At 42.3% G+C, this 25,746-nt stretch overlaps 1 protein-coding gene across 2 annotated transcripts in view; it reads left to right on the top strand.

The window, feature by feature from the left end:
- Positions 1-25,746, top strand: part of MAP3K19 (mitogen-activated protein kinase kinase kinase 19) — a 62,923-nt gene that overhangs the window by 23,932 nt on the left and 13,245 nt on the right. The window contains exons 5-10 of one of the 2 annotated variants that reach the window (XM_015432016.4): positions 3,103-3,181; positions 4,122-4,381; positions 12,819-12,862; positions 16,306-18,759; positions 20,743-20,892; positions 23,354-24,051. In XM_015432016.4, the coding sequence (XP_015287502.3) occupies positions 3,103-3,181; positions 4,122-4,381; positions 12,819-12,862; positions 16,306-18,759; positions 20,743-20,892; positions 23,354-24,051 (3,685 nt within the window). The remainder of the gene's footprint in view (positions 1-3,102; positions 3,182-4,121; positions 4,382-12,818; positions 12,863-16,305; positions 18,760-20,742; positions 20,893-23,353; positions 24,052-25,746) is intronic. The other variant, XM_015432017.4, reaches the window with a different exon arrangement.

Genomic DNA, 25,746 nt, shown 5'->3' with positions numbered 1-25,746 from the left:
GGAGGTGGTGCGATGGTGCCCTCTCCTGGGCAGCCGCCTGCCTTGCTCACGCCCACTGGAATCTTCCCTCCCTAGGCCGAGGGCCGAGAGTAATTTAGTAACCGTTAAAATTGTGAACACCATTAAGCCTGAAAGAGCTAACGAAAGAAAATAAATCCTGAAACCCTTCAGAACGGTCCTTGCAGTCCTCCGTCGACTTTCATAGACTTCAAAGCCAAGCTCTTAGAAGCCTAGTGGTGTCGGCCGGGCGCGGTGGCTCACGCCTGTAATCCCAGCACTTTGGGAGGCCGAGGCGGGTGGATCACAAGGTCAGGAGATCGAGACCACAGTGAAACCCCGTCTCTACTAAAAATACAAAAAATTAGCCGGGCGCGGTGGCGGGCGCCTGTAGTCCCAGCCACTCAGGAGGCTGAGGCAGGAGAATGGCGGGAACCCGGGAGGCGGAGCTTGCAGTGAGCCGAGATCGCGCCACTGCACTCCAGCCTGGGCGACAGAGCGAGACTCCGTCTCAAAAAAAAAAAAAAAAAAAAAAAAAAAAAGTCTGTGTTGAGCTTCACAATTTAGGAAATCATCAAAACGTGAAGATGGCATCAAAATATTTTGAATCTCCATGCTCACAATCCAGACAGATACGCACATTCATTTAAATAGAACAAGGACCCCATTGATATATGCACCTATTAAGTACCCACAAAAATGTAACAAATGAAATAAGGAGAACAAACAGGAAAGTGAGGCTTTTCTGGAGAAAATAATTTTTCTTTATTGAAATCAGCTAGGCTGGGCCAGATTCTATGTTTTTATTTTAATAATGGCTTTGACACTAATAACAACAAATTAATGATCATTTTCTGACTGGTTATGAATGTCATTTTCACCTCTTCTATAAAGAAAATATATTCGTGGCTATGTTGAAATGTTGCCTTTTAATTTCTCTCTAAGGTAATATTTTCTGATAGGGTTAATTGACCCTCATTATGTGAAAAATGCGCTTAGATAAGAGCAAGTGTTTTGTTTTTACCTGTGACAATGCATCCTCTTCCCTGGCCTACTGGGTAGCTCGAGAGGCCTTATCCATAGCAACCTCAGCAACTCACAGTATTCAAGAGGCAGAACAAAGAGAACATTTGTATGTTTCTAGAGGACTTCAGAATCAGTGCATTCTATAATCTTTTTTCCAATTTAGGACCAACAATTAGGACAGTGGCCCTTAGCTCTTAACAATATCTTGAAAGGCAGGTAGGTTTTCTCTTACATGTGCTTATCTTTGTTTCTTGGTTTGAAAAAGAAGTCAGCTGATGAACAGATTTTAAGCGCATTAAATTTGTTTGAAAGCATTCTGGATCTATTAATTCTTGACAACTGCAAAAGTACAGTTGTTCTTAAATATGGTTCATGTGAATACAGTCAGTTTTCTAATTTTCACAGCAAAGAACTAAATACATTTAGTTTTTGTGCCAGAACATTCTTTTCACTGACAGTTTAGTTATTAGGAATGTATGCTGTATGTTTTTCTCACTCTAACGTGTCAGGTAGGTGTTTGCACTCAAGGATGACTACCAAAATGTTGTGAAAGACATCCGTCTTCCTTTCAAGTAGGAGAATGACCTTGAGCATGTCATGCAAACTCATTGCTATCAGTTTCTTTGTCTCTAAAATGAAAGGCTTGGATTAGGTGACCTCTAAGTTCCTTCCAGCTCAATAATTCCAAGCCTCTCATTTTGTGCTACATAGTGTGGTGATAGGCTCTTTGAAAACTGAAAAAACAATGGACTATTCCTAGGAAACTTCATTTTTAGACAAGCGTTTCATGCAATATTATAGTATTAGAAAACATGCAATCAAGTTGTCTTATTTGAGAAACGTTAAGAAAACCAAAGCTAGCTACATTTTTATGGTAGCACAACACATAATATTGGATGAAAATGATAGTAAACACTATTATCATTTGCCTGATGGTAAACAAAACTTTTCCTTTTGGAATTTTTTACTGTTTTTTTTTTTTAATGTACTTGTTTCGTTAAATGGCACAGGTATAAAAATTGAACAACAAAAATGCTTTCACTATGGTAGCTCCTATGTATTACAAACAAATATATCCAAAGTCTTTTAAAATAATAAAAATCTACTAATTTAGATAATGGTGACAGCTATTAAGCAACTTTCCCAACGTCACCCAGGAAGTGGCAGAGAAGGGATGTCTGATTCACACTCTAAGCTTATCCTCCCCGTGATACTCCTTCCCCAGCCTTCAATTAGTGGAGCTCATACAGCCATTGCTCCTCCAGGCACATGCAGATTGAGTGAATAAATGGCTCTGACAGATAAATGGATAGAAATGAATACCGGGACAAGCATTGCGTCTTCCCGGAAGGACACTTCTCTCTGCTCCCACATCACCACTTGCTTCTATCACAGTGCTTATCTCACTGCATTCTGTATTTTCTTATCAGCTCTGCTAGGGCCTCAGCTGCATCTTGTTTATTTCTCTGTTTTCAGCACAAAGTGCTGGGCTTGGCATATGCTTAATAAAAGTTTGTTAAATGAAAAAAAGGAACGAATGAACACACCTTAAAGAACAGGCAATGTTAGAGTCATTCACACTAGTTTTTTACATAAATTTGCTTGACATCTTATATTGTGAGCAAGCACATATTCTGTAAGTTGGAACTTTCTCTCTTAAGGGTTATTCTGGGAATTATTTCATGGAACGACCAAAATTACAAATACAAGCAAACATCTTTGGTGTTACATAAATTATCGCATTGAATCCTCACAATAGTGCTGGGAGATAGGTGCCATTACACTTTATAGAAGGTGGTCCTGTTTTCTTCATCCTGGGGACAACATAGCTTGTTATAAAACTTTATTTCACATCTGTAAAATATTATTATATGGTGTTTTGCTCTTTAAGCAAGCATTTATTTAGGATCTATCATATTCTGAACAGGAAAGATACAAAGATGGCTAAACCTCAGCCCCTGGTTAATGTCCATTTTGTAATTATTAAGAAGAGATTAGCCAAACAAACAAAGTATGTCTCCCGCTTTCCACTAGAATTCATTACTTTCTTCCTTCTACTACTGTGATATGTTTCTATAGGTATTGAGATCACTGTGACTTTTCCAAGAGATGTCAGTCCTCCCCAAGAAATGAGCCAAGAAGACTTAAAAGAAAGGAAGTAAGGAATATTCTTTGAATTATCAGATTTGAAATGAAGTATGAAGCAATGATACTCATGTGGCAACCTACATTATTAGTAATTCAATTCATAATAATGCTTAAAAGTAGAGGTCACAATAAAGAGTATGTGGCAGAGGCCAGATCATAAACACTTTGGCTATGTGGGCCATATGGTCTCTGTTGCAATGATTCAAATCTGCAACTGTCATTTGAATGCAGCAACAGATAATTTGTAAACAAAGGAGTGTGGATGTGATCCAATTAAAGCTACAGAAAAAGGATGAAGGCTGGATTTGGCCCCTGGGCTGTAGTTTGCTGACCCTACTGCAGGGCAGAGCTACTTAGAATGTGGTTCTGCGGTCCTGTTACCAGTCCATGATAAGGTCAGGACAGGCTGTGAGGGTGACCATTAAAAAAGTTACAAAGCAATTTGGCAAATAACTTACGTTCATTGATTGGGTAGTAAAAAAAATTGAGGCTTATTTTTTGCATGTCTTTTATTTTTCTTCCCTTTTTATGGCAATTCACTTATATTTTACAAAAGTATCAGTTCACAATGATTGGAAAATTTAAATGCCAGTTCTTCATCAAAGATAGTTTGAGAAGCACTGGGCTAGTCAGTGCCTGTGGAGATAAAAAGGTGCATCCCCCATTCCTGCCCTTGGTCTCTGATTTCTCTGTGCAAGGAAATGGTGATTGGGAAAATGAGAGTGAGCTGAAACCTAATCCATCCAGGCGAAGGTACAGAGGGCTGAGGAGGCCGAGAGGAGTCGATGGGTGGAGACGTCTTACCCTCTCAGGATTCAGCTTTGCCTTTCAGCAGCACCATTTGGAAATAGTTCTTCAAACTTTCTAGTGATGTCAGGCTGGACTGAGAACTGGAGATTCAGAAGATGTGGCAACCGAGTTTTAAATAAAACATTTCCCTCCCCCTTTAGTCAGATAACCTCATCGCATCAAGAATGGGCACAAGCACATGCAGTTTCTCATCCAAATGAAATTGAGATGGTGGAGCTCAGGACAAACACGCTGACCATGCGGCCCTTACTTTTGCAAAAAGAAGAAAGTTCCAGGGAGCTCTGCGATGTGAACTTGGGCTTTTTGCTGCCGAGATCTTGTTTAGAACCAAACATTTCCATGTCTGTAACCAGAGAAGATGCTCCTCATTTTCTGAAGGAGCAGCAAAGAAAATCTGAAGGTAAGTTGAACATTGAATTCCACAGTGAGTCCTTTCGGTCAACAAATATTTATGTATTGTGCCAGGCACTGTTCTAAATGCTGGAGATATAGCAGTAAACATATCAGACAATAACCCCAGCCCTTGTGTAATTTACATTCCTGGGGGCCATGGGGGTGCTGGGCAGACAATAAACTAGTAAACAAGTAAAATGAAGGATGGTATAATGTTCCAGCAGAAAGAACACTATATGTGCAAATGTTTACATATTTGTTCAAGGAATAGAAGACAAATATTTTGAGAATATCTTATTGTTTAGATTATTTCATTGATTATTTCTTTAAACATTTCAGACGTTATTTTATAAACTATATTTGATAATTTCAGTTAACAATATGCTACTGATTTGCACTATGGTTGACTTTTTTTCTTTTTTTTTTTTGAGACGGAGTCTCGCTCTGTCGCCCAGGCTGGAGCTCTGTCGCCCAGGCTGGAGTGCAGTGGCCGGATCTCAGCTCACTGCAAGCTCCGCCTCCCGGGTTCACGCCATTGTCCTGCCTCAGCCTCCCGAGTAGCTGGGACTACAGGCGCCCACCACCTCGCCCGGCTAGTTTTTTGTAGTTTTAGTAGAGACGGGGTTTCACTGTGTTCACCAGGATGGTCTCGATCTCCTGACCTCGTGATCCACCCGTCTCGGCCTCCCAAAGTGCTGGGATTACAGGCTTGAGCCACCGCGCCCGGCCGGTTGACTTTTTTTCTTGAGTGTTTGAAAATCTTCATTGTGAGCTCATATTTGGTTGCTGTCTATCTGTGAGAATCTTGGGGGCCCATGCTGTGGATGCCTTTGGCCAGAAGTATTGAGTTTACTTCTACCAGGTCCCAGGGTCGTTATGGACTTGAGTCTACTTTAGCCTTATTCCTGGATCCCCAAGTTAATGTGCAAGTCTAAGAGTCAACTTCCACCTATATTGAGTCCAAGATTCATTTGTTAGATAGCAGCACTGATGCCAGCATTTCCCCCTGTGGCAACATTGTCTTTGGTATTTGCTTACCACTGTCCTCAACCAACCAGCCCAAACCACCAGGAACAACCTTGTAATCCAACAAGTTACATTCATTGATTTGTCACAATGAGGGAGACTGCATGCCAGCGGAGCTGCGAGGCATCTTACCAAAAAAAGAAAAAAAAGAAAGAATAATTATTATGGGATTTTAAGAGAAGGATACATTTTAAGTGAAATTTAAATGAAGCAGTGCTTAAATTTATGTATTTATTTATTTATGAGACGGAGTCTCGCTCTGTCGCCAGGCTGGAGCATAGTGGCGTGATCTCAGCTCACCGCAACATCTGCCTCCCAGGTTCAAGTGCTTTTCCTGCCTCAGCCTCCCAAGTAGCTGGGACTACAGGTGCATGCCACCACGCCCAGCTAAGCTTTGTATTTTTAGTAGAGACGGGGTTTCACCATGTTGGCCAGGATGGTCTCGATCTTTTGACCTTGTGATACTCCTGCCTTGGCCTCCCACAGTGCTGGGATTACAGGCGTGAGCCACCGTGCCTCACCTAAAAATGTTTTTTGATTTCATTATGCTAAAATGTGTGTAACATAAAATTGACCATTTTAATCATTTTCAAGTGTACAGTTCAGTGGCATTAAGTACATTCACACTGTTGTGTAACCATCACAACTATTCATCCCCAGAACATTTTCTTCTTGCAAAACTGAAACTCGGTGCCCATTAAACAATAGCTCTCTATTTCCCACTCTCCCAAAGCTTCTGGCAACCACTATTCTATTTTCTGTCTCAATATGAATTTGACCATTCTAGGTCTTTTATATAAATGGAATTATGCAATATTTGTCCTGCGTCTGGCTTGTTTCATTTGGCATGATGGTGAAGCAGTGTTTTGATGGGCTGTATGTAAAAGAGTTCCTATGAAATCTGGACTGTGAAGTGGACCTAGACTCTTGCTCCTTGAAGTTTGCAAAGTTAGTTCCCAAATCTCGATAGCGTTTTTTGTTTGTTTGTTTTGTTGTTTTTAGACAGGGTCTGGCTGTGTTGCCCAGGCTAGAATGCAGTGGCATGATCTTGGTTCACTGCAACCTCTGCATCCTGGGCTCAAGCCATCCTCCCACTTCAGCCTCTTGGGTAGCTGGGACTACAGGTGCATGCCACCACACCTGGCTATTTTTTTTGGTACAGATGGGGTTTCACCATGTTGCCCAGGCTGTTACTGAACTCCTGGGTTAAAGTGATCCTCCCACCTTGGCCTCCCAAAGTGCTGGGATTACAGGCGTGAGCAACCGTGTTCAGCCTCAACAGCCTCTTTCAACCTCATATCCTGCCACTCTTCCTCAGCAGTATGATAAACTTTAGCACACTAAATGCCCTCTATTCCCTAAACATGCATGTGAATATTTGCACCTACTGTTCTTTCTGCTGAGGCATTATGCCATCCTTCAGGTTTTGTCTTAGAAACCACTTCCTCTGGAAAGTCTTCCTGAACATCCCAAAACTGGATGAGTTGCCATTTCTTTGTTCCCCTATAGGCTCCTGATCTTACTTACAACGTAGCACTAATCAAGCATAATTGTCACTATTTGTTTATGTGCTCATTTTCACCGGATTACAAAAGTAAGAATCATTCAACCTCCACGCACCTGGCATCATACCTGGCGCATAGCCATTACAAATGCACTTTTAATTAATAATAATAATAATAATCAGGTCCAGGGCAGCACTTTGGGAGGCCAAGGCGGGCAGATCACTTGAAACCTCCAAAAAAAAAAAAAAAAAAAAAAAAGAAAAGAAAAGAAAAAGAAATAAGAAGTACTGGCTGTGCACAGGCACACGCCTGTAACTCCAGCACTTTGGGAGTTCGAGGGAGGAGCACTACTAGCTTGAGGCCAGGAGTTTGAGGGCAGCCTGGGCAACATAGGCAGACTCTACCTCTAAAAACAGTACATATGGCCGGGCGCAGTGGCTCAAGCCTGTAATCCCAGCACTTTGGGAGGCCGAGACGGGCGGATCACGAGGTCAAGAGAGCGAGACCATCCTGACTAACACGGTGAAACCCTGTCTCTACTAAAAAATACAAAAAAAAACCTAGCTGGGCGAGGTGGCGGGCGCCTGTAGTCCCAGCTACTCGGGAGGCTGAGGCAGGAGAATGGTGTGAACCCGGGAGGCGGAGCTTGCAGTGAGCGGAGATCCGGCCACTGCACTCCAGCCTGGGCAACAGAGCGAGACTCCGTCTGAAAAAAACAAAAACAAAACAAAAACAAAACAAAACAAAAAAAACAGTACATATATAAAAATAAATTTTAAAAACTAAGTGGCTGTGGTGGTGCACAGCTACCTAATAGCTCAGCTACTCAGGAGGCTGAGGTGGGAGGATTGCTTGATTCCAGGAGCCCAAGGCGACAGTGGATGATGATTAGTCCATTGCACTCCAGCCTGGGTGACAGAGTGAGACCTCATCTCTTAAAAAAAAAAGTACAGCTAGTACAAGACTGTTTCTTCTAGTGTATGCTTTCATATTGCTACATATCATGTTTAGAGTGGTATTTATTGATTGTCCAGTTTGGGCTTCATCTGTTAAGATTTATTACTTTTACATTACTTGCCTCACACACAAGCAATGCCCAGTTTTCCCAATCTTTGTGTTTGTTTGTTTATTTATTTATTTATTTCGAGACGGAGTCTCGCTCTGTCACCCAGGCTGGAGGGCAGTGGCGCGATCTCGGCTCACTGCAAGCTCCACCTCCCGGGTTCACGCCATTCTCCTGCCTCACCTCCTGAGTAGCTGGGATTACAGGCGCCCGCCACCATGCCCGGCTGATTTTTTGTATTTTTAGTAGAGACGGGGTTTCACCGTGTTAGCCAGGATGGTCTGGATCTCCTGACCTCGTGATCCACCTGCCTTGGCCTCCCAAAGTGCTGGGATTACAGGTGCGAGCCGCCGCGCCTGGCCTGTGTTTATTTTTTTGAAATCAATATTCAATGTCTCTGTTATTATGACTAAGGTAAAATATTATTTGCAGCTGAGCTCCATAGTGTGTTGATTACATTTCCTCTCCTTTTAGACATTGTATTCATCTCGGTAATAACCACTTCATTTCTTCGTTTACTTACTCTTTGTATATCTGTTACTAATTCATCCCATCCTGGGTATTGCACCTGTAAAACAAATCTCAATACAGGTGATTAGATATCAGGCAATCTGTTGGTTCCTTTTGTTTTTGGAGACATTGCTCCTGGACCCTCCTGGCCTCCAGTTTTACTCCGCACCACCTGCTCTCTGGATCTACTGCCCAGCCGCCCATCTGAGATTCCCTTCGTGTCATCCTGGGAATTCCTTTGCCTCCTTGCTGTGTTAAATCCCTGTCTACTGGATATGTGGCTTAATCTTCCTTTCCTTTTTTTTTTTTGAGACAAAGTCTGACTCTGTCACCCATGCTGGAGTGCAGTGGCGCGATCTCAGCTCACTGCAACCTCCGTCTTCTGGGCTGAAGCCATTCTCCCTCTTCAGCCTCCTGAGTAGCTGGGACTACAGGTATGCACCACCAGGCCCAGCTACTTTAAAAACATTTCTTTTTTAGCGATGGAGTCTCACTATATTGCCCAGGCTGGTCTTGAACTCCTGGGCTCAAGTGATCCACTCACCTTGGCCTCCCAAAGTGTTGGGATTACAGGCTTGAGCCACCTTGTCTGGCTTCCCTGCTTCACTTAATCCTCATTTACCAGGGCATATTTCCCAGCAGCTTCTTGAGAAAGGGTACACGGAGAATATGAATGACAGAGTTGTTTGTTTGTTGTCTCTAATTCTTCTGAGCTCCTTTCTTTCTTTCAGTTTGATATGTTCTCTGTATTTTCATATTGGAGCGTTTCCCTACATATCAGTTGAATCTTGTCTATTTGTATCTAAAGGGTTTCACTAAAAAGTTCTGTATGTTTGAGTGAGCTTGTTGAATGGGCCTCAAGGGAGTTGAATAGGTGGAGAACTGGACGATTGGTAGAGGGATTCCCAAGTGTCAGCTTGTATAGATTGATGGACCTTTTCTCTCAGCTAGTTTTCCCCAGAGAGAGAAACCAAGTGCCTGCCTGCAGGTTATTAGAGGCAATGTTCTTGGCACTGAATAGGGTTCATATTTCCGTGTGTACACTTCTCCTTAATCCTCATATTTTCACTCCAGCACCCCATTTCTGCTCTCAGCCATACCCAGCTCCTTAGCATCTTTGTTTCAAGCCCTCCAGGGAATAAACTTCCAGTCATCTGCAGGAAAGGAGAAGAGTAAATCCTCATAGTGGACAGGGCAGGGAATCTGGGACTTATTCCAGCACAGGCTTATGAGCACCCTCTCGTTTCAGTCTTGCCTGCATCCCTGTCTTCGGAAGTACCTTCAGTTCCCATTCCTTTCCGAGATTCTTATTTCTGGTTGGGCTCTCCCCTTGCAAGCATCGGGCAGAACACAGAAAGCTGACAATTCAATCAGTTATTATTCGTCCATATAGTTTTCTCTGTCCAAAATGTTGATATTGCTCATCTGTTGTTTTATCATTTGGGTGTTTTTATTTTTTTGTCCTTATTTAATTTTTTTTAAATTTTTTAATTCCTTTGCTGTGATTTTAGTGTGATTTGTGGAGGGACTGGAGAAAAGCTTGTAAATTCAATCTGCCATTTTTAATTGGAACTCTGTACTCATTTTATTTTATTTACTTGTTTGGAGATAGGGTCTCGCTCTGTCACCCATGCTGGAATGCAGTGTTGCAAACATGGCTCACTGCATTCTCGATATCCCAGGCTTAAGTGATCCTCCGCCACAGCCTCCTGAGTAGCTGGAAGTACAGGTGCATGCCACCACACCTGGCTACTTTTAACATTTTTTGTAGAGATGGAGTCTCACTATGTTGCTCAGGCTGGTCTCTACACATTTAAAAAAGGCTTTGACACATGTTGTCAAATTACCTACCAGAAAGATCTTGCCTCTGCATTCCCACCAGAAGTCTTTACCCCACATAATTCCTGACCAATATTGGATAATATTTATCCAAATATTGATAAGAATACTTGAAAGGAGTTTTTTTTTTTTTTTTTTTTTTGACACGGAGTCTCGCTCTGTCACCCAGGCTGGAGTGCAGTGGCCGGATCTCAGCTCACTGCAAGCTCCGCCTCCCGGGTTCCCCCCATTCTCCTGCCTCAGCCTCCCGAGTAGCTGGGACTACAGGCGCCTGCCACCTCGCCCGGCTAAGTTTTTGTATTTTTAGTAGAGACGGGGTTTCACTGTGTTAGCCAGGATGGTCTCGATCTCCTGACCTCGTGATCCGCCCGTCTCGGCCTCCCAAAATGCTGAGATTACAGGCTTGAGCCACCGCGCCCGGCCTTGAAAGGAGTTTTTTAAAAAAACTCAGGATGTTATCCATATGTACCCAACTATAAATTATATTCAATTGTATTTCTGGATTAACTTCTAACATCTTTTCAATGAAAACCTCAACCTCCGGAATGCAACCCCTGGGAGCAAAGAGCAAAGATCTGTCTTTCCTGCTCACAACTATCAATTGCCATCTTCTGGGACAGCGTTGGCCACTCAGTAGGCACTCAGTAAATAATTGTTGAGTAAATGCATTAAGAATGAAGTGGGGGTGCCATGGCCAGCTGTGTCCAAGGGGAATGCCTGTGGCCCCTCCTGTTGGGGTCCTCTTCTTAGGTGACTTGTTTTCACCTGGGATTGGCTTTTCTACTGTGTTAAATCTTAAAGAAGTCTTTTTCTCTCTGTGTGAAACTTCAGAATGACAGCCTGTGGCTGAAATGGACCTACAGACATTTGTTTGACCCTCACAACATTGAAAAACCAGGGAGGGGAGGCCAGTCCCAGTGGCTCACACGTGGAATCCCAGAACTTTGGGAAGCCAAGGTATGAGGATTGTTTGAGCCCAGGAGTTTGAGACCAGCCTGGGAAATATAGTAAGACCCTATCTATACAAAAAATTAAAATTATAAAACTTTCAAATAAATAAGCAAGGGTAGGGGAAGGAGATTTCACATAAAATCTGCAGCTTGGGCCGGGCATGGTGGCTCACGCTTGTAAGCCCAGCACTTTGGGAGGCTGAGGTGGGTGGATCACAAGGTCAGGTGTTCGAGACCAGCCTGGCCAACATAGTGAAACCCTGTCTCTATTAAAAAAAAAAAACAAAAAAAACACAAAAAATTAGCCGGGCATGGTGGCAGGTGACTGTAATCCCAGCTACTCAGGAGGCTGAGGCAGGAGGATCACTTGAACCCAGGAGGCGGAGGTTGCAGTGAGCTGAGATCCTGCCACTGCACTCCAGCCTAGGCGACAGAGCGAGACTCCGTCTCAAAAAAAAAAAAAAAAAAATCTGCAGCTCTCTGGCTTCTCTTGGAAGATCTAGCAGTGCTGAATTACCCATCTGGATTGGATGACGTCACTGAGAGCTGGGTAATGATGCCCCTTTAGTTGGGGCATATGATCTCCATTTACTGCTGTGCCTTGCTGTCCCACTTCATCCATTTCTGTTTTGACCCTGGAGACACTGGAGCTTTTGGCTTCAGCTTTAGACAGTCCAAACTATGCAGAGGTGGTGGTGGTGGTGCGTGGGGTTTTGGGGATCATTCTGACTTTTTGGTAAGAAGAGAACAACTTCCAGGTTTTATACTACCTAGTAAGTCCCATCTCATTACCTGGGTGAGTCTTCCTCACACTCACCTTTCAGAGTTTGTGGTTGATCTAGTTTAAACAACTGTTGGGAGACACATATAAGAATATTTTCACATTTCTGCACAGTTCAGGCCTTCTAAGCAAAAAACACTAGGAAACCAGTCAGAAGATGATTGAACAGCAAAAATGCCTCAGAAGTTAGTGTATTGCTCCAGAGAGGTTTAGAGACTGATTTCCCCAAAAGCTGTTTGCTTATATTCTAGGGTAATAAAACACAGAGGCACCCTTCTCCTGGAGGCATTTGCTTACAATTCATAGGAAAGTTCTCTCTTTCTCTGGAGGGAAAGACGGGCTAAAGTGCCACCCACCCAACACACCCCCTGAGTCTCATCATTCCAGGGCTCCCTCCTGTGATGCAACTCTACCAGCTACGCAGGTCGACACCCGGCTCTCATCACGTTGCCCTGTGAGGAACTGGGATGTGGGGAACTGGCATTACAATGTTCTGTGAGTGATCAATGGTCTGCTCTGCGGTCCAGAGATCTCGGGTTTTCTCTCAGAATAGAGATAGAAATATAAAACAGCAACCCCTGCTAGTGGCAGTAGCCTGAAGTTTTGCGTAATGAGTTCACCTCTGTGTGAATTCCACAGGGGAAGCCTCCAATATCTACAGCTTTTCCTCAGACCCCTTAGCATCTGCACTACTTCACCCGCAGACTCTGGCTTGAGACTGTTTTCTCTCTACTACTAAGAATATACAGTTATTTTTTTTCTTGTTGTAGAATCTTCGACCTCTGATGTGAAGTACAGTGGCCAAAGCATCGAGGTAAGATTAGTGCTAGCATTATTGACTGAGAATTAAAACAAAAAAACTCTATCAACTAATTTAGAACCAAATCCTCAGCAATTACAGTTGACCCTTCAACAATGCAGGGAATAGGGTCACTGATGTCCCCAACACAGTCAAAAATCCACACATAACCTTTGATTCCCCTAAAACTTAGCTACTTATAGCCTACCGGTTTTTTTGTTTTGTTTTGTTTTGTTTTGTTTTGTTTTGTTTTGTGTAGAGACAGGGTCGCACTGTGTTGGCCACACTGGTCTTGCTCCTGGCCTCAAGTAATACTCCCCTTTAGCCTCCCAAAGTGCTAGGATTACAGGTGTGAGACACCGCACCTGGCTGCAATAGCCTACTGTTGACCAGAGCCTTATTGATAACATACACAGTTGATTAACACACCTTTTGTGTGTTACATGTATTATATGCTGTATTCTTACAAAAAAGCCAAGAAAATAAAATGTTATTAAGAAAATCGTAAGGGACCAGGTGCGGTGACTCATGCCTATAATCCCAGTACTTTGGGAGGCCAAGGCAGTGGATCACGAGGTCAAGAGATCGAGACCAGCCTGGCCAACATGGTGAAACACCATCTCTACTAAAAATACAAAAATTAGCTGGGCATGGTGGCGTGTGCCTGTAATCCCAGCTACTCGGGAGGCTGAGGCAGGAGAACTGCTTGAACCTGGGAGGCAGAGGCTGCAGTGAGCCAAGATCGCGCCACTGTACTCCATCCTGGCCACAGAGCAAGACCCCGTCTCAAAAAAAAGAAAGAAAGAAAGAAAGAAAGAAAGAAAGAAACCAGCAACAACAACAAAAGAAAATCCTAAGGGAGAGAAAATATATTTACTCTTCATTAAGTGGAAGTGGAGCAGCATAAAGATCTTCATCCTCATTGTCTCCACGTTGAATAGGCTGAGGAGGAGGAAGAGGAGGGCTTGGTCTCGCTGTCACAGAGGTAGCAGAGGAGGAAGAAAATCCACATGTAAGTGGACTTGCACATTTTAAAGCTGTGTTGTTCAAGGGTCAACTGTGTTTCTTGGAAAAACAACAACTCACATGTAGTTCCTAGAGTAGCAAATCATTCCTGGGAAAATTACGCCTTGCCAGGTGCAATGCTTTTCTGGAGTGTTTCTGTTCTCATTACATAATGAGCTGAATAGCTCCCTGAGACATTTTTTTTTTTTTTTTTTTGAGATAGAGTCTCTGTTGCCCAGGCTGGAGTGCAGTGGTGCAATCTCAGCTCACTGCAACCTCCACCTCCTGGGTTCAAGCATTTCTCCTGCCTCAGCCTCCTGAGTAGCTGCGATTACAGGCACCTGCCACCACGCCCAGCTAATTTTTGTATTTTTGGTAGAGATGGGGTTTCACCATGTTGGTCAGGTTGGTCTCGAACTCCTGACCTCAAGTGATCCACCTTCCTTGCACTCCCAAAGTGCTGGGATTACAGGCATGAGCCACCACGCCTGGCCAGACATATTTTAATTTGTCTTTTTTCAACCTATCTAGAAATTAGGCAATTGTTTTTTTTTCCCCCAGTGGTGGAAAGGTTTTCCTAGTTGTCTAATTTATAAGTTTTTGGAAAGATACTTGCAATTCTTAGTTTCTCAACTACCTGACCCTTCTTTTCCTATGAGCCTTTGAGAAATACTTACGCATAGGTACTGTTTAGCATTGTAAAAAGAAACTTACTGACCTAAAAAAATGTAATGGCCATTACTAGGCAGATGGTTAAGCACTGGGTGAATCTGCCTTTATTTCCTAAGTCATTCTGAAGAAATGGGGAAAATCATCCAGACAGTAAAACTGGGACCTACACTACATCTCATCTACTTTTAATGCCTAAGTTTCTAGAGTCAAGTTCCATTTCCTTCCTTCCTACACGTACGTGGCGATAGAATGAAAATTAAACATATATTTCTCAATTACTACCCATGACCCATGCCTTTAAATATTGTGATATAAATAGGTACTGAGTCTGTATACACAGGAAAAGACCACAATGAAAAGAAGCATAAAGTTAAGGAGTTCATAGCTTACTGCCTACAAAGCTTAATATTATACATTGGGTTACACTGACCTCTACAGGATGATAATAAAAACTAGCTTAGTTTGAAAATAGAGGGCAAAGGAGAAATGAAAGGCATCCATTTTCCTTTCATCCACAAAAGAAATTTTGTACATTTCATTCACAAAATAATTCAGCAAAATGATGGTAAGTAGTTGTGTTTCAGATACAAATTCTGAGTTAGTCAATAACTGGTAATTTTTGAGGTATTTTAACAACAACTTTAAACTGTTCTGAGTGGGATTTCAAAAATCTTAAATCAATTCTATGGAAAGTAAAAAGAAAAAGGAAGAGAAATAAAATGCTTCTTATCTTAAATTTTTACCATTTACATTATAGGGCCTTCGTTTAAAAATATATAACCATGAATATTTGCATCTATAATAATTCTGGTTTTAAAATGTGTTGTTTTGCAGCACACCAACATAGCACATGTATACATACGTAACAAACCTGCACGTTGTGCACATGTACCCTAGAACTTAAAGTATAATAAAAAATATTAAAAAATTAAAAAATTGGCCGGGCGCGGTGGCTCAAGCCTGTAATCCCAGCACTTTGGGAGGCCGAGACGGGCGGATCACGAGGTCAGGAGATCGAGACCATCCTGGCTAACATGGTGAAACCCCGTCTCTACTAAAAAATACAAAAAACTAGCCGGGCGAAGTGGCGGGTGCCTGTAGTCCCAGCTACTTGGGAGGCTGAGGCAGGAGAATGGCGTGAACCCGGGAGGCGGAGCTTGCAGTGAGCTGAGATCCGGCCACTGCACTCCAGCCTGGGCGACAGAGCATGACTCCGTCTCAAAAAAAAAAAAAAAAAAAAAAAAATTAAAAAATTGTTTTAAAACCTTAAAAAAATGTGTTGTTTTAAATTGGTTCTAAAAAAAATATTGGGAATGAGGTTTTAGTTTTAAAAATTGTGATCTTTCCAGGCATAGTGGCTCATGCTTGTAATTCCAGCATTTTGGGAGGCAGAAGTGGGAGGATTGCTTGAGGCCAGGAGTTTGAGACCAGTCTGGGCAACATAGAGAGACCTCGTCTCTACTAAAATTAAAAAATTAGCCGGGCATGGTGGCACACGCCTGTAGTCCCAGCTGCTCAGGAGGCTAAGGTGGGAGGATCGCTTGAGCCCGGGAAGTTAAGGCTGCAGTGAGCTGTGATTATTCCACTACACTGCAGGCTGGGTGACAGAGCGAGACCATGTCTCAAAAAAAAAAAAAAAAAATTGTGATCTCCAGGCTAGCTTTGTACTTTAAAAGCCTTCCTTAAAAGGATATTATAATCTCTTTAGACTACTTTAAACCAGTTAGCATGATATTTATATATGTTTCTGCATTCATAGCTTTTTCTCTCTTTCCTTTTAGTTCCCTCTGCCACCACGGTCACTCTTGCCCACACGATCTGGTGTCCTTAGTATCCCCCGAAATCACAAGTTTCCAAAAGAGAAAGAAAGAAAAATTCCAAGCCTCACATCTTTTGTGCCTAAGCTCTCAGCGTCTGTTCGTCAATCTGATGAGCTTAGCCCAACAAATAAGCCTCCAGGAGCCCTAGTTAAGTTGTTGATGGATTCGACTCTCAGGTCTTCTGATGGCTTCATTTGGTCAAGAAACATATGCTCCTTTCCTAAGGTTAACCATCACAGACAATGCCTGGAGATGGAGGAGAACTGGAAATCCAAGGAAATAGAAGAATGTAACAAAATTGAAATCATCCACCTTGAAAAAGGGCAGTCTTCGGTGTCTTTTGAGAATTTGAAGGAAGGCAATATTCCTGCAGATAGGGAAGAGGATATTGACTGCCATGGGAGTAAAACGAGAAAAGCTGAAGAAGAGAACTCTCAATATCTTTCATCAAGAAAGAATGAGAGGTCAGTAGCCAAAAACTATGAACAAGATTCAGAAATAGTACGTACCATTCCAAGCAAGTTCCAAGAAGCCCAGCATTCAGAAATAACTCCAAGCCAGGATGAAGAGATGAGAAATAATAAAGCTGCTTCAAAAAGAGCTTCATTACATAAAGGTGAAACAATGGAACCAAACAATATTTTAGAAGAGTGTACTGTACTTAAAAGCTTATCCAATGTATTCTTTGATGACCCCATTGATAAACTCCCGGAAGGTCGTAGCAGCATGGAGACAAACATAAAAATATCAATAGCAGAAGGAGCCAAACCAGAAATGAGTGGGATGGTGCCTCTTATCCACATCACCTTCCCTGTGGATGGAAGCCCCAAGGAACCAGCAATAGCCAAACCAAGCCTCCAAAAAAGAAAGAGAACCATTCATAACAACCATAGTGTCAACATACTTGTACACCAAGAAAATGACAAGCATGAGATGAATTCCCATAGAAGTAAGTTGGATTCAAAGACTAAGACAATTAAGAAGACACCTCCGAATTTCCTGATTTCTACTGAAGGTCCCAGTAAGCCTACCATGCATAAAGCCAGCATAAAAGCACAAATCTTCCCTGCTTTGGGACTTGTTGACCCTAGGCCTTGGCAATTGCCCAGGTTTCAAAAGAGAATACCACAGATAGCAAAGAAGCAATCAACTCACCGGACTCAGAAACCTAAAAAGCAATCATTTCCTCGCATATGTAAAAATCCAGGAATACAAAAGTCATGTGTTCCTCTTTCTGTTCAACCGGCAGAGCCAAGACTAAATTACCTAGATCTTAAGTATAGTGATATGTTCCAAGAAATCAATTCAACTGCTAATGGACCTGGAATCTATGAAATGTTTGGGACCCCTGTTTATTGTCATGTGCGAGAGGCTGAAAGGGATGAAAACAAATATTACCGTGAGATATGTTCGGCTCCATCAGGCAGATGTATCACCAATAAATGTCGATCTTCACACAGTGAGAGGAGCAGCAATATCAGAACAAGACTTTCTCAGAAAAAAACACATATGAAACCCCCAAAGCCTTCATTTGGCATTAAACAAGAGCACAAAGGCTTAATTTCTAAAGAAAAGAGTTCCAAGGCTGTACGTAGCAACCTACATGACATTGAAAACGGAGATGATATTTCAGAACCAGACTGGCAGATTAAGTCTTCAGGAAATGAGTTTCTATCTTTCCAAGATGAAATTCATCCCATGAACTTGGCTCAGACACCTGAGCAGTCCATGAAACAGAATGAATTCCCTCCTGTCTCAGATTTATCCATTGTTAAAGAAGTTTCTGTGGAAGAGTCTATGGGCAATAGAGACATTTCTAACAATCAAATACTCACCACAAGCCTCAGAGATCTGCAAGAACTTGAAGAGCTACATCACCAGATCTCATTTATCCCTTCGGAAAACAGCTGGGCAGTGCCAAGTGAGAAGAATTCTAACAAGTATGTACAGCAAGAAAAGCAGAATACAGCATCTTTTAGTAAAGTAAATGCCAGCCGAATTTCAACTAATGATCTAGAGTTTGATAGTGTTTCAGATCAGTCTAAAACACTTGCAAATTTCTCTTTCCAAGAAAAACAAGAAAGTGCATCTTCCCAGACATATCAATATTGGATACATTATTTAGATCATGATAGTTTAGCAAATAAGTCAATCACTTATCAAATGTTTGGAAAAACTTTAAATGGCACAAATTCAATTTCCCAAGGAATTCCGGACTCTGTAAATAATGAGGAATTGACAGATGAACTATTAGGTTGTCTAGCTGCAGAGTTATTAGCTCTTGATGAGAAAGATAACAACTCTTGCCAAAAAATGGCAAATGGAACCGATCCTGAAAACCTAAATTGTATCCTCAGTCAGAGAGGAAGTACCCCAAAAGAAATGGACAGAGGGACAACAAATGTCAAAATGCAGGTTGGTAAAATTAGAATCCGAGATTCATTGGGGTGGGAAGGACCTCAGAGATAATCTGGTTCAAACCCCTTATTTTCAAATGAGGAATTATAAACCCTACACAATTAAATAGTTTCTTCAAGGTCTCATCGTTTGATCACAAGGTTGGAATTCAGGTCCTCTGACTCCCAGGCTAAGATGTTTTCATTATGCTGCCTCACTTCTGGAATTTAGCTAGCTTGACATTGCAATGAAATCAGTTTGGTTAAATTAATTTAGCAAAACCATTCAAATAGGTCAGTATTTTATTCAATGATGACATTTTCAATCAACAGCATATCATTTCCAACTATCAGCAGAGAGATAATTATAGGCAAGACATTGCTCTAGGTATGTGAGATAGAAAGAAATGAACATGGTCCAGAAGTGGCTCACCATTTTGTTCATATGAAGACATGAAATGTACATTTCTTAGAGTCCCTACACCTGAGCATTTGCTGTCAGATGATTCACTACTTTAATGCAAAATTATTATTGATGCCTACTGTGTTTCTAGCAGTGGGCCAAGAACTAGGAGCATAGTGCTGTACAAGACTCAGCCATTGTTCTCATGGAAGTGTAAGCAAAAATCCTGAAATAAGATTTTAAAAAATTTTGTTTGGCATGGGAGTGGGCATGGAGTGGGGAAGAAGATCAACAGATAGTCGAGTTTTCTTTGTTATCATTTTCACTAAAGTACACGAGCCTCCCAAACTGAAATTCTAAAGACAGAAACAGTAGTTAAGCTGAAATATTATGTATTGAATGCTAACTCAGGTTATAGTACACTACATCCACACTGTATCAGGATCAGGAATAATTTTTTTTTTTGAGATGGAGTCTTGCTCTGTTGCCCAGGCTAGAGTGCAGTGGTGCGATCTCAGCTCACTGCAACCTCCGCCTCCTGGGTTCAAGCAATTCTGCTGCCTCAGCCTCCCGAGTAGCTGGGATTACAGACACTTGCTACCACGCCTGGATAATTTTTGTATTTTTAGAAGAGATGGGGTTTCACCATCTTGGCCAGGCTGGTCTTGGAACTCCTGACCTCGTGATCCACCTGCCTTGGCCTCCCAAAGTGCTGGGATTACAGGCGTGAGCCCCTGCACCCAGCCAGGAATAATTATTTTAAATAGTTGGTCAGAAGAACATACAAGGTAAAGAATTATCCCGTAGCTTCCCGGACTGTTTGCTAGAGATACTAGTCTGACTTCCCGCAAGTCTGACTTGCAGACGGTAAACTGGCTTCCTGGTTTGGTTACTGTAGATAATGGGTTGATTTCCTGGGTTGGTTGCTGCACACTGTAGGTCAGAGTTCTATTTTTATATATGGTCTGGCCATTGTTGGTTTGTATATTATCTCTCAGTACATATGTGTATGTATATATGTGATGTATATGTGTGCATGTATGTTTATGGATTATATATCATTTATGTTTATGTGTGTGTACATTTGTGTGAACACACATATGAATATGTGTGTATGAGTGTGTGTGTCTCTATGTATGTGTCCAGCTCTGCGTATGTTTCTCTCTCTGAACAAGGCTGTGTTTAGGAGCAAGTTGACCATGATAATGGGAATTTTGAGGAGAGTTGAGGTTAGGGGGCTGAGGAGATGGCACACATTAACATATTCTGTCATGATAGGGACCTTGTGAAAGATCATTCTCAAAAGACAGTGGTTAGTAGCTGCAGGCTCATGTGGGGCCTGAGATGAACAGGCCTAAGATCTCCTCCTAGAAAATATACAGAGCAAGATGTGGTTTTAAAATGTGTATAATTAACAAGGCTGAAGGACACAGCTAAGATACACCACGTGGTCATTTGGGGGAACGATGTGTCTCGAGAAGTTACCTTTAAGAGTGGCCACAGACGGGAACATGAAAAGAAGACTTTACTCTCACCCCTTTCTCTCCATCCCAGTGACTTGGTTTAATGGTCATCTTTCCTTTTGTCTCATTCTTCCAGAGGCATAGTAATGGGCTCAGGACATATGACAGGGAGGAGAAATTTCTCATCTCAAATGAAAAGATGACATTTTCTGAAAATAGTTTAAAGTCTGAAGAACCTATCCTATGGACCAAGGGTGAGATTCTTGGAAAGGGAGCCTATGGCACAGTAAGTTAAACTGGAAACTTGAAATCAGCACTCCCCACCCCTCCACAGTCCCTCCCTCCGCCCCCCTCGTTCCCCAGTCATCCTCCCTGCTTCCTCTGGCAAGCACTCTTTTACTTAGAACTCTTTCAGTTGAAGTAACAGAAAATCCAAGCACTGAGGGAAAGGACCATTACTGCTTTATCCAATCGAAAGGTCTAGAATAGGTCAGGCTCTGGGCTCAGGTGGCTTCAGGAGTCAGACGATGTCATCAGGATCTGGTCTCTCTCTCTGTCTGGCTCTTTCTCAGGCACATATAGCGATACAATGGCCACTGCATTTCTAGCCTCTCATCCTCCCAGGTTCAAGTCCAATGGGAAAGAAATATCTTCCTTTGATCGGGCGCAGTGCCTCACGCTTGTAATCCCAAAACTTTGGGAGGCCGAGACGGGCAGATCACGAGGTCAGGAGATAGAGACCATCCTGGCTAACACGGTGAAACCCCATCTCTACTAAAAATACAAAAAATTAGCAGGGCATGGTGGTGGGCGCCTGTAGTCCCAGCTACTCAGGAGGCTGAGGCAGGAGAATGGCGTGAACCCGGGAGGCGGAGCTTGCAGTGAGCCGAGATCGCGCCCCTGCACTCCAGCTTGGGCGACAGAGCAAAACTCCGTCTCAAAAAAATAAAAATAAAAATAAAATATCTTCCTTCAACAGCTGAATATGTTACTGGAAGTTTGGAGGGAATCATTGGTAGATGGCAAAAACAAAAGATGTTCCTTACATTTTGTGAATTGTGTAAGAGATCTTGGAGGGTGGGGGGTGAAGACAGGTGGGTACAAACGTACAGTCAGATAGAAGAAATAAGTTCTAGTGTTTGATAACACAGTAGGGTGACTATAGTCAACAACAATATATTGTGTATTTCCAATTAGCTAGAAGATTTGAAATGCCCCCAACACAAAGAAAATGACAAATATTTAAGGTGATGGATGTCCTAAACACGCTGTCTTGATCGTTACACATTCTATGCATGTATTAATATATCACATGTACCTCTTAAATATGTACAAACATTATATATCTAAACCCTAGCACTTTAGATAGTTATTTACATAGACGAGTAAAGAAAAGGCTGGCCCCCAAATAAGACTTGTGCTGTCTCCAGATGGGGACATTTCAGGAATCAGTGAGAAGATAGGAAGACACAAAACCACTGAGATTACATCACAAGGGTGATTTCCAGGGCCTGTCTCCTCGCTCCAGAGAGCTTGGGAGCTGAACTAGCTCTATTTTACGTATTGTCAGGAGCTTTTCCAAACCACCATCTCATGTAGTCATCATAGAAATCTGGGAGGTAGGCCAGGTGTGGTGGCTCTCGCTGTAATCCCAGCACTTTGGGAGGCTGAGGCAGGTGGATCTCTTGAGGTCAGGAGTTCGAGACCAGACTGACCATATGGTGAAACCCCATCTCTACTAAATACAAAAATTAGCCAGGTGTGGTGGCACACACCTGTAATCCCAGCTACTCAGGAGGCTGAGGCATGAGAATTGCTTGAACCCAGGAGGCAGAGGTTACAGTGAGCCCAGATCATGCCACTGCACTCCAGCCTGGGTGACAGAGCGAGACTCTGTCTCAAAAAAAAAAAAAAAGAAAAGAAAAAAAAATTCTGTGAGGCAACCTGGGCAACATAGGGAGACCTTGTCTCCACAAAAATACTTTAAAAATTAGCCTAGTGTGGTGGTACATGCCTGTAGTCCCAGCTACTCAGGACACTGAGGCAGGAGGATCGCTTGAGCCCAGGAGTTTGAGACTGCAGTGAGATATGATCAGGGCCACTGCATTCCAGTCTGGGTGACACAGAGAGACCCTGTCTCCAAAAGAAAAAAAAAGAAAAAGATAGCACAGTGGCTCTACAAAAAGTACACACACATACACACACATACACACACAAAATTAGCCAGGTGTGGTGGCACACACCTATGATCCTAGCTACTAGCTATTCAGGAGGCTGAGGCGGGAGGATTGCTTGAGCCCAGGAAGTTGAGGCTGCAATGAGCTGTGATTGTGCCAATGCATTCCAGCCTGGGCAACAGAGTGAGGCCCTGTCTAAAAAGAAAAAAAAAGAAAAAGAAATCTGTGAGGCAAGTATTGTTACCTCAGTTTTACAGATGAGAAAAACTGAAGTCAAAAGATTAGACATTTATCCCAAGTTATACAGCTGGGGAAAAATGAAACCAGGATTCTAGCCAATTCAAGCCACTGTAAGCCAATATGACATCCATCCACCATGTTTCTCATACCCATCTTGGCTCCACTGAAACACTGAATTTGCTTAAATACTTTGCATTTAGGAAGGGAGGTATCGACTTAGAGAAAGACAAGGGTTTAGGAAGAGAAGGGAAAGTCAAGTGTCACCTGAGGCATTTTGTGAATGAGTTATGTCATTAATTTAATAACAAGGTATTATTGGTTTGCTTCTAGGTATACTGTGGTCTCACTAGCCAAGGGCAGCTAATAGCTGTAAAACAGGTGGCTTTGGATACCTCTGATAAATTAGCTACTGAAAAGGAATACCAGAAACTACAGGAAGAAGTAGATTTGCTCAAAGCACTGAAACATGTCAACATTGTGGCCTATTTGGGGACATGCTTGCAAGAGAACACTGTGAGCATTTTCATGGAGTTTGTCCCTGGTGGCTCAATCTCTAGTATTATAAACCGTTTTGGGCCATTGCCTGAGATGGTGTTCTGTAAATATACGAAACAAATTCTGCAAGGTGTTGCTTATCTCCATGAGAACTGTGTAGTACATCGCGATATAAAAGGAAATAATGTTATGCTCATGCCAACTGGAATAATAAAGCTGATTGACTTTGGCTGTGCCAAGCGTTTGGCCTGGGCAGGTTTAAATGGCACCCACAGTGACATGCTTAAGTCCATGCATGGGACTCCATATTGGATGGCCCCAGAAGTCATCAATGAGTCTGGCTATGGAAGGAAATCAGATATCTGGAGCATCGGTTGTACTGTGTTTGAGATGGCTACAGGGAAGCCTCCACTGGCTTCCATGGACAGGATGGCTGCCATGTTTTACATCGGAGCACACCGAGGGCTGATGCCTCCTTTACCAGACCACTTCTCAGAAAATGCAGCAGACTTTGTGCGCATGTGCCTGACCAGGTAAGAAACTGAAAGCAAGAGGAAGAAGACAAATGCCCAGAGATTCCAAGTGGCTGACATTTCCCTTGCAATTTATGGCCCATTAAAAGCTTCGTTTTGGTTATGAAGTCAAGTAGACAGTGATTTTGTGCTGAAAGTAATCATAATCAGTCATATTGGGTAATTGTATTCATTGTTTTATCAGGGTATAGGAGGCAATGCTTCAAGTAGAAAGTGCCTCCGTTAAATGTCTTATTAAGTTCTGTTAATACTTGCCCAAATCAATGGGTTTGCAAAATGTGTTAAAGATCTGCTTATTTGCCAATGAGACATCTTCCTAGGAACTGGCTAGGGTGAAATGACATCACCTCGCATTTAAAGTGAGGGGAAACATTTGGGGCCAAATAAACAAATGTCTAATTGGAGTTGAAATCTCCAAGTTCAATGTCAAGTTGGGGAATATTTGGTGAATCAGAAAAGCCTTAGAAAATTGCCTGTTTTCCCCTTCATTATCTTCTCTCATATCTATGGAATTAAATTCTGGGTAAAATGTTAGAACTGTAACTGTAATGTAATGGAGACGAACTAGTGCTGTGATTTTCAAATTTTTAGCCAGGTACTCTCTGCTCATATGAAATCTTAAATCAAAGAATGAAATAAAAGCAGAGAGATGACTCTAGTTAAAGTGTGTACCCATGGGGTGGGGAAGAGTTAAGGAGTAGGGCTGTGGGTGCTGGAGTCCACTCTAGGATATTGCACAGCAGCCCCGAACCCACCTACCTAGCAAGGCTCAGCTTTAGTTGGAGGACAAGAAAGGCCTGAGACTCAAAGTCAATTTCCTGTCTTTCAAGGAAGTGTGCCTTCTTATCCCTCGATGAAAAACTCCAGTGTCCCATCTTTTAGCAAGCACATATGGCAACCCCCAACACCCAAGGGCTTCATTTTGCCTTTCTGAATGAATCTTAGAATCTACAGGTCTCCCTCTCTGCCAATGAATTTGCCCGTTTTTAAGTCTCTCTCTCTCTCTCCCAGCACGTGTGTATCAGTCCGTCCTGGCTGATTTCAGGATGATTACATGGGCCAGGGCAGGAATGCCACTCCAGGGGTATAGTTTTTGGCATTGCTAGATGCAGAGACCCCTTAGGTTTCCAGTGTGGATTTTGTGGACAAAGCCCCAGACACCGAGCTGCCCACCCTCTCCCCAAAAAAACAAACTGCATAAATGTGTTGGAATATCACATAGACCAGTACTAGCTTTAGAGATTTGTGTTAACTCTTAAAACTATTGTAGTTGCTTTGTTCTGAATTTAACAATTACCTATATTATTGACTCACAGCTAGAAACCACTTGTTATTCTCATTTTCTTTCAAGTTGTGATTAAACACACACACACACACACAAAGCGCTCTAAAGAGAAATGGTGGAATCTTCTTGTATGGCTCTCCTTTTGAACCATTGCTTCATAAACTAAGCAATGTACAATTCACACCACTAATAATGAATTAACAGGGTTACTGTGAAGGTTAAGTGAAATGGTGCATGTAAATTGCTTAGCAGAGTGTGGGGCACAAAATTAGGAGTTTACAGTTAATGATCATTAGGAAGAATACTAACATAACTTACCTAATTAGAGTCATATACAAGTATATAATTACCTTCTAAAATTCTATGGCAAAGACCCTGAGGTATATTGATATCTCACCTGATATCAATAA

This window comes from Macaca fascicularis, chromosome 12 (genome assembly GCF_037993035.2).
Source record: "Macaca fascicularis isolate 582-1 chromosome 12, T2T-MFA8v1.1".
In the NCBI taxonomy this organism is placed as follows: Eukaryota; Metazoa; Chordata; class Mammalia; order Primates; family Cercopithecidae; genus Macaca; species Macaca fascicularis.
The sequence above is the reverse complement of the archived record's forward strand: the minus strand, read 5'-3'. Positions and strand labels throughout refer to the sequence as shown.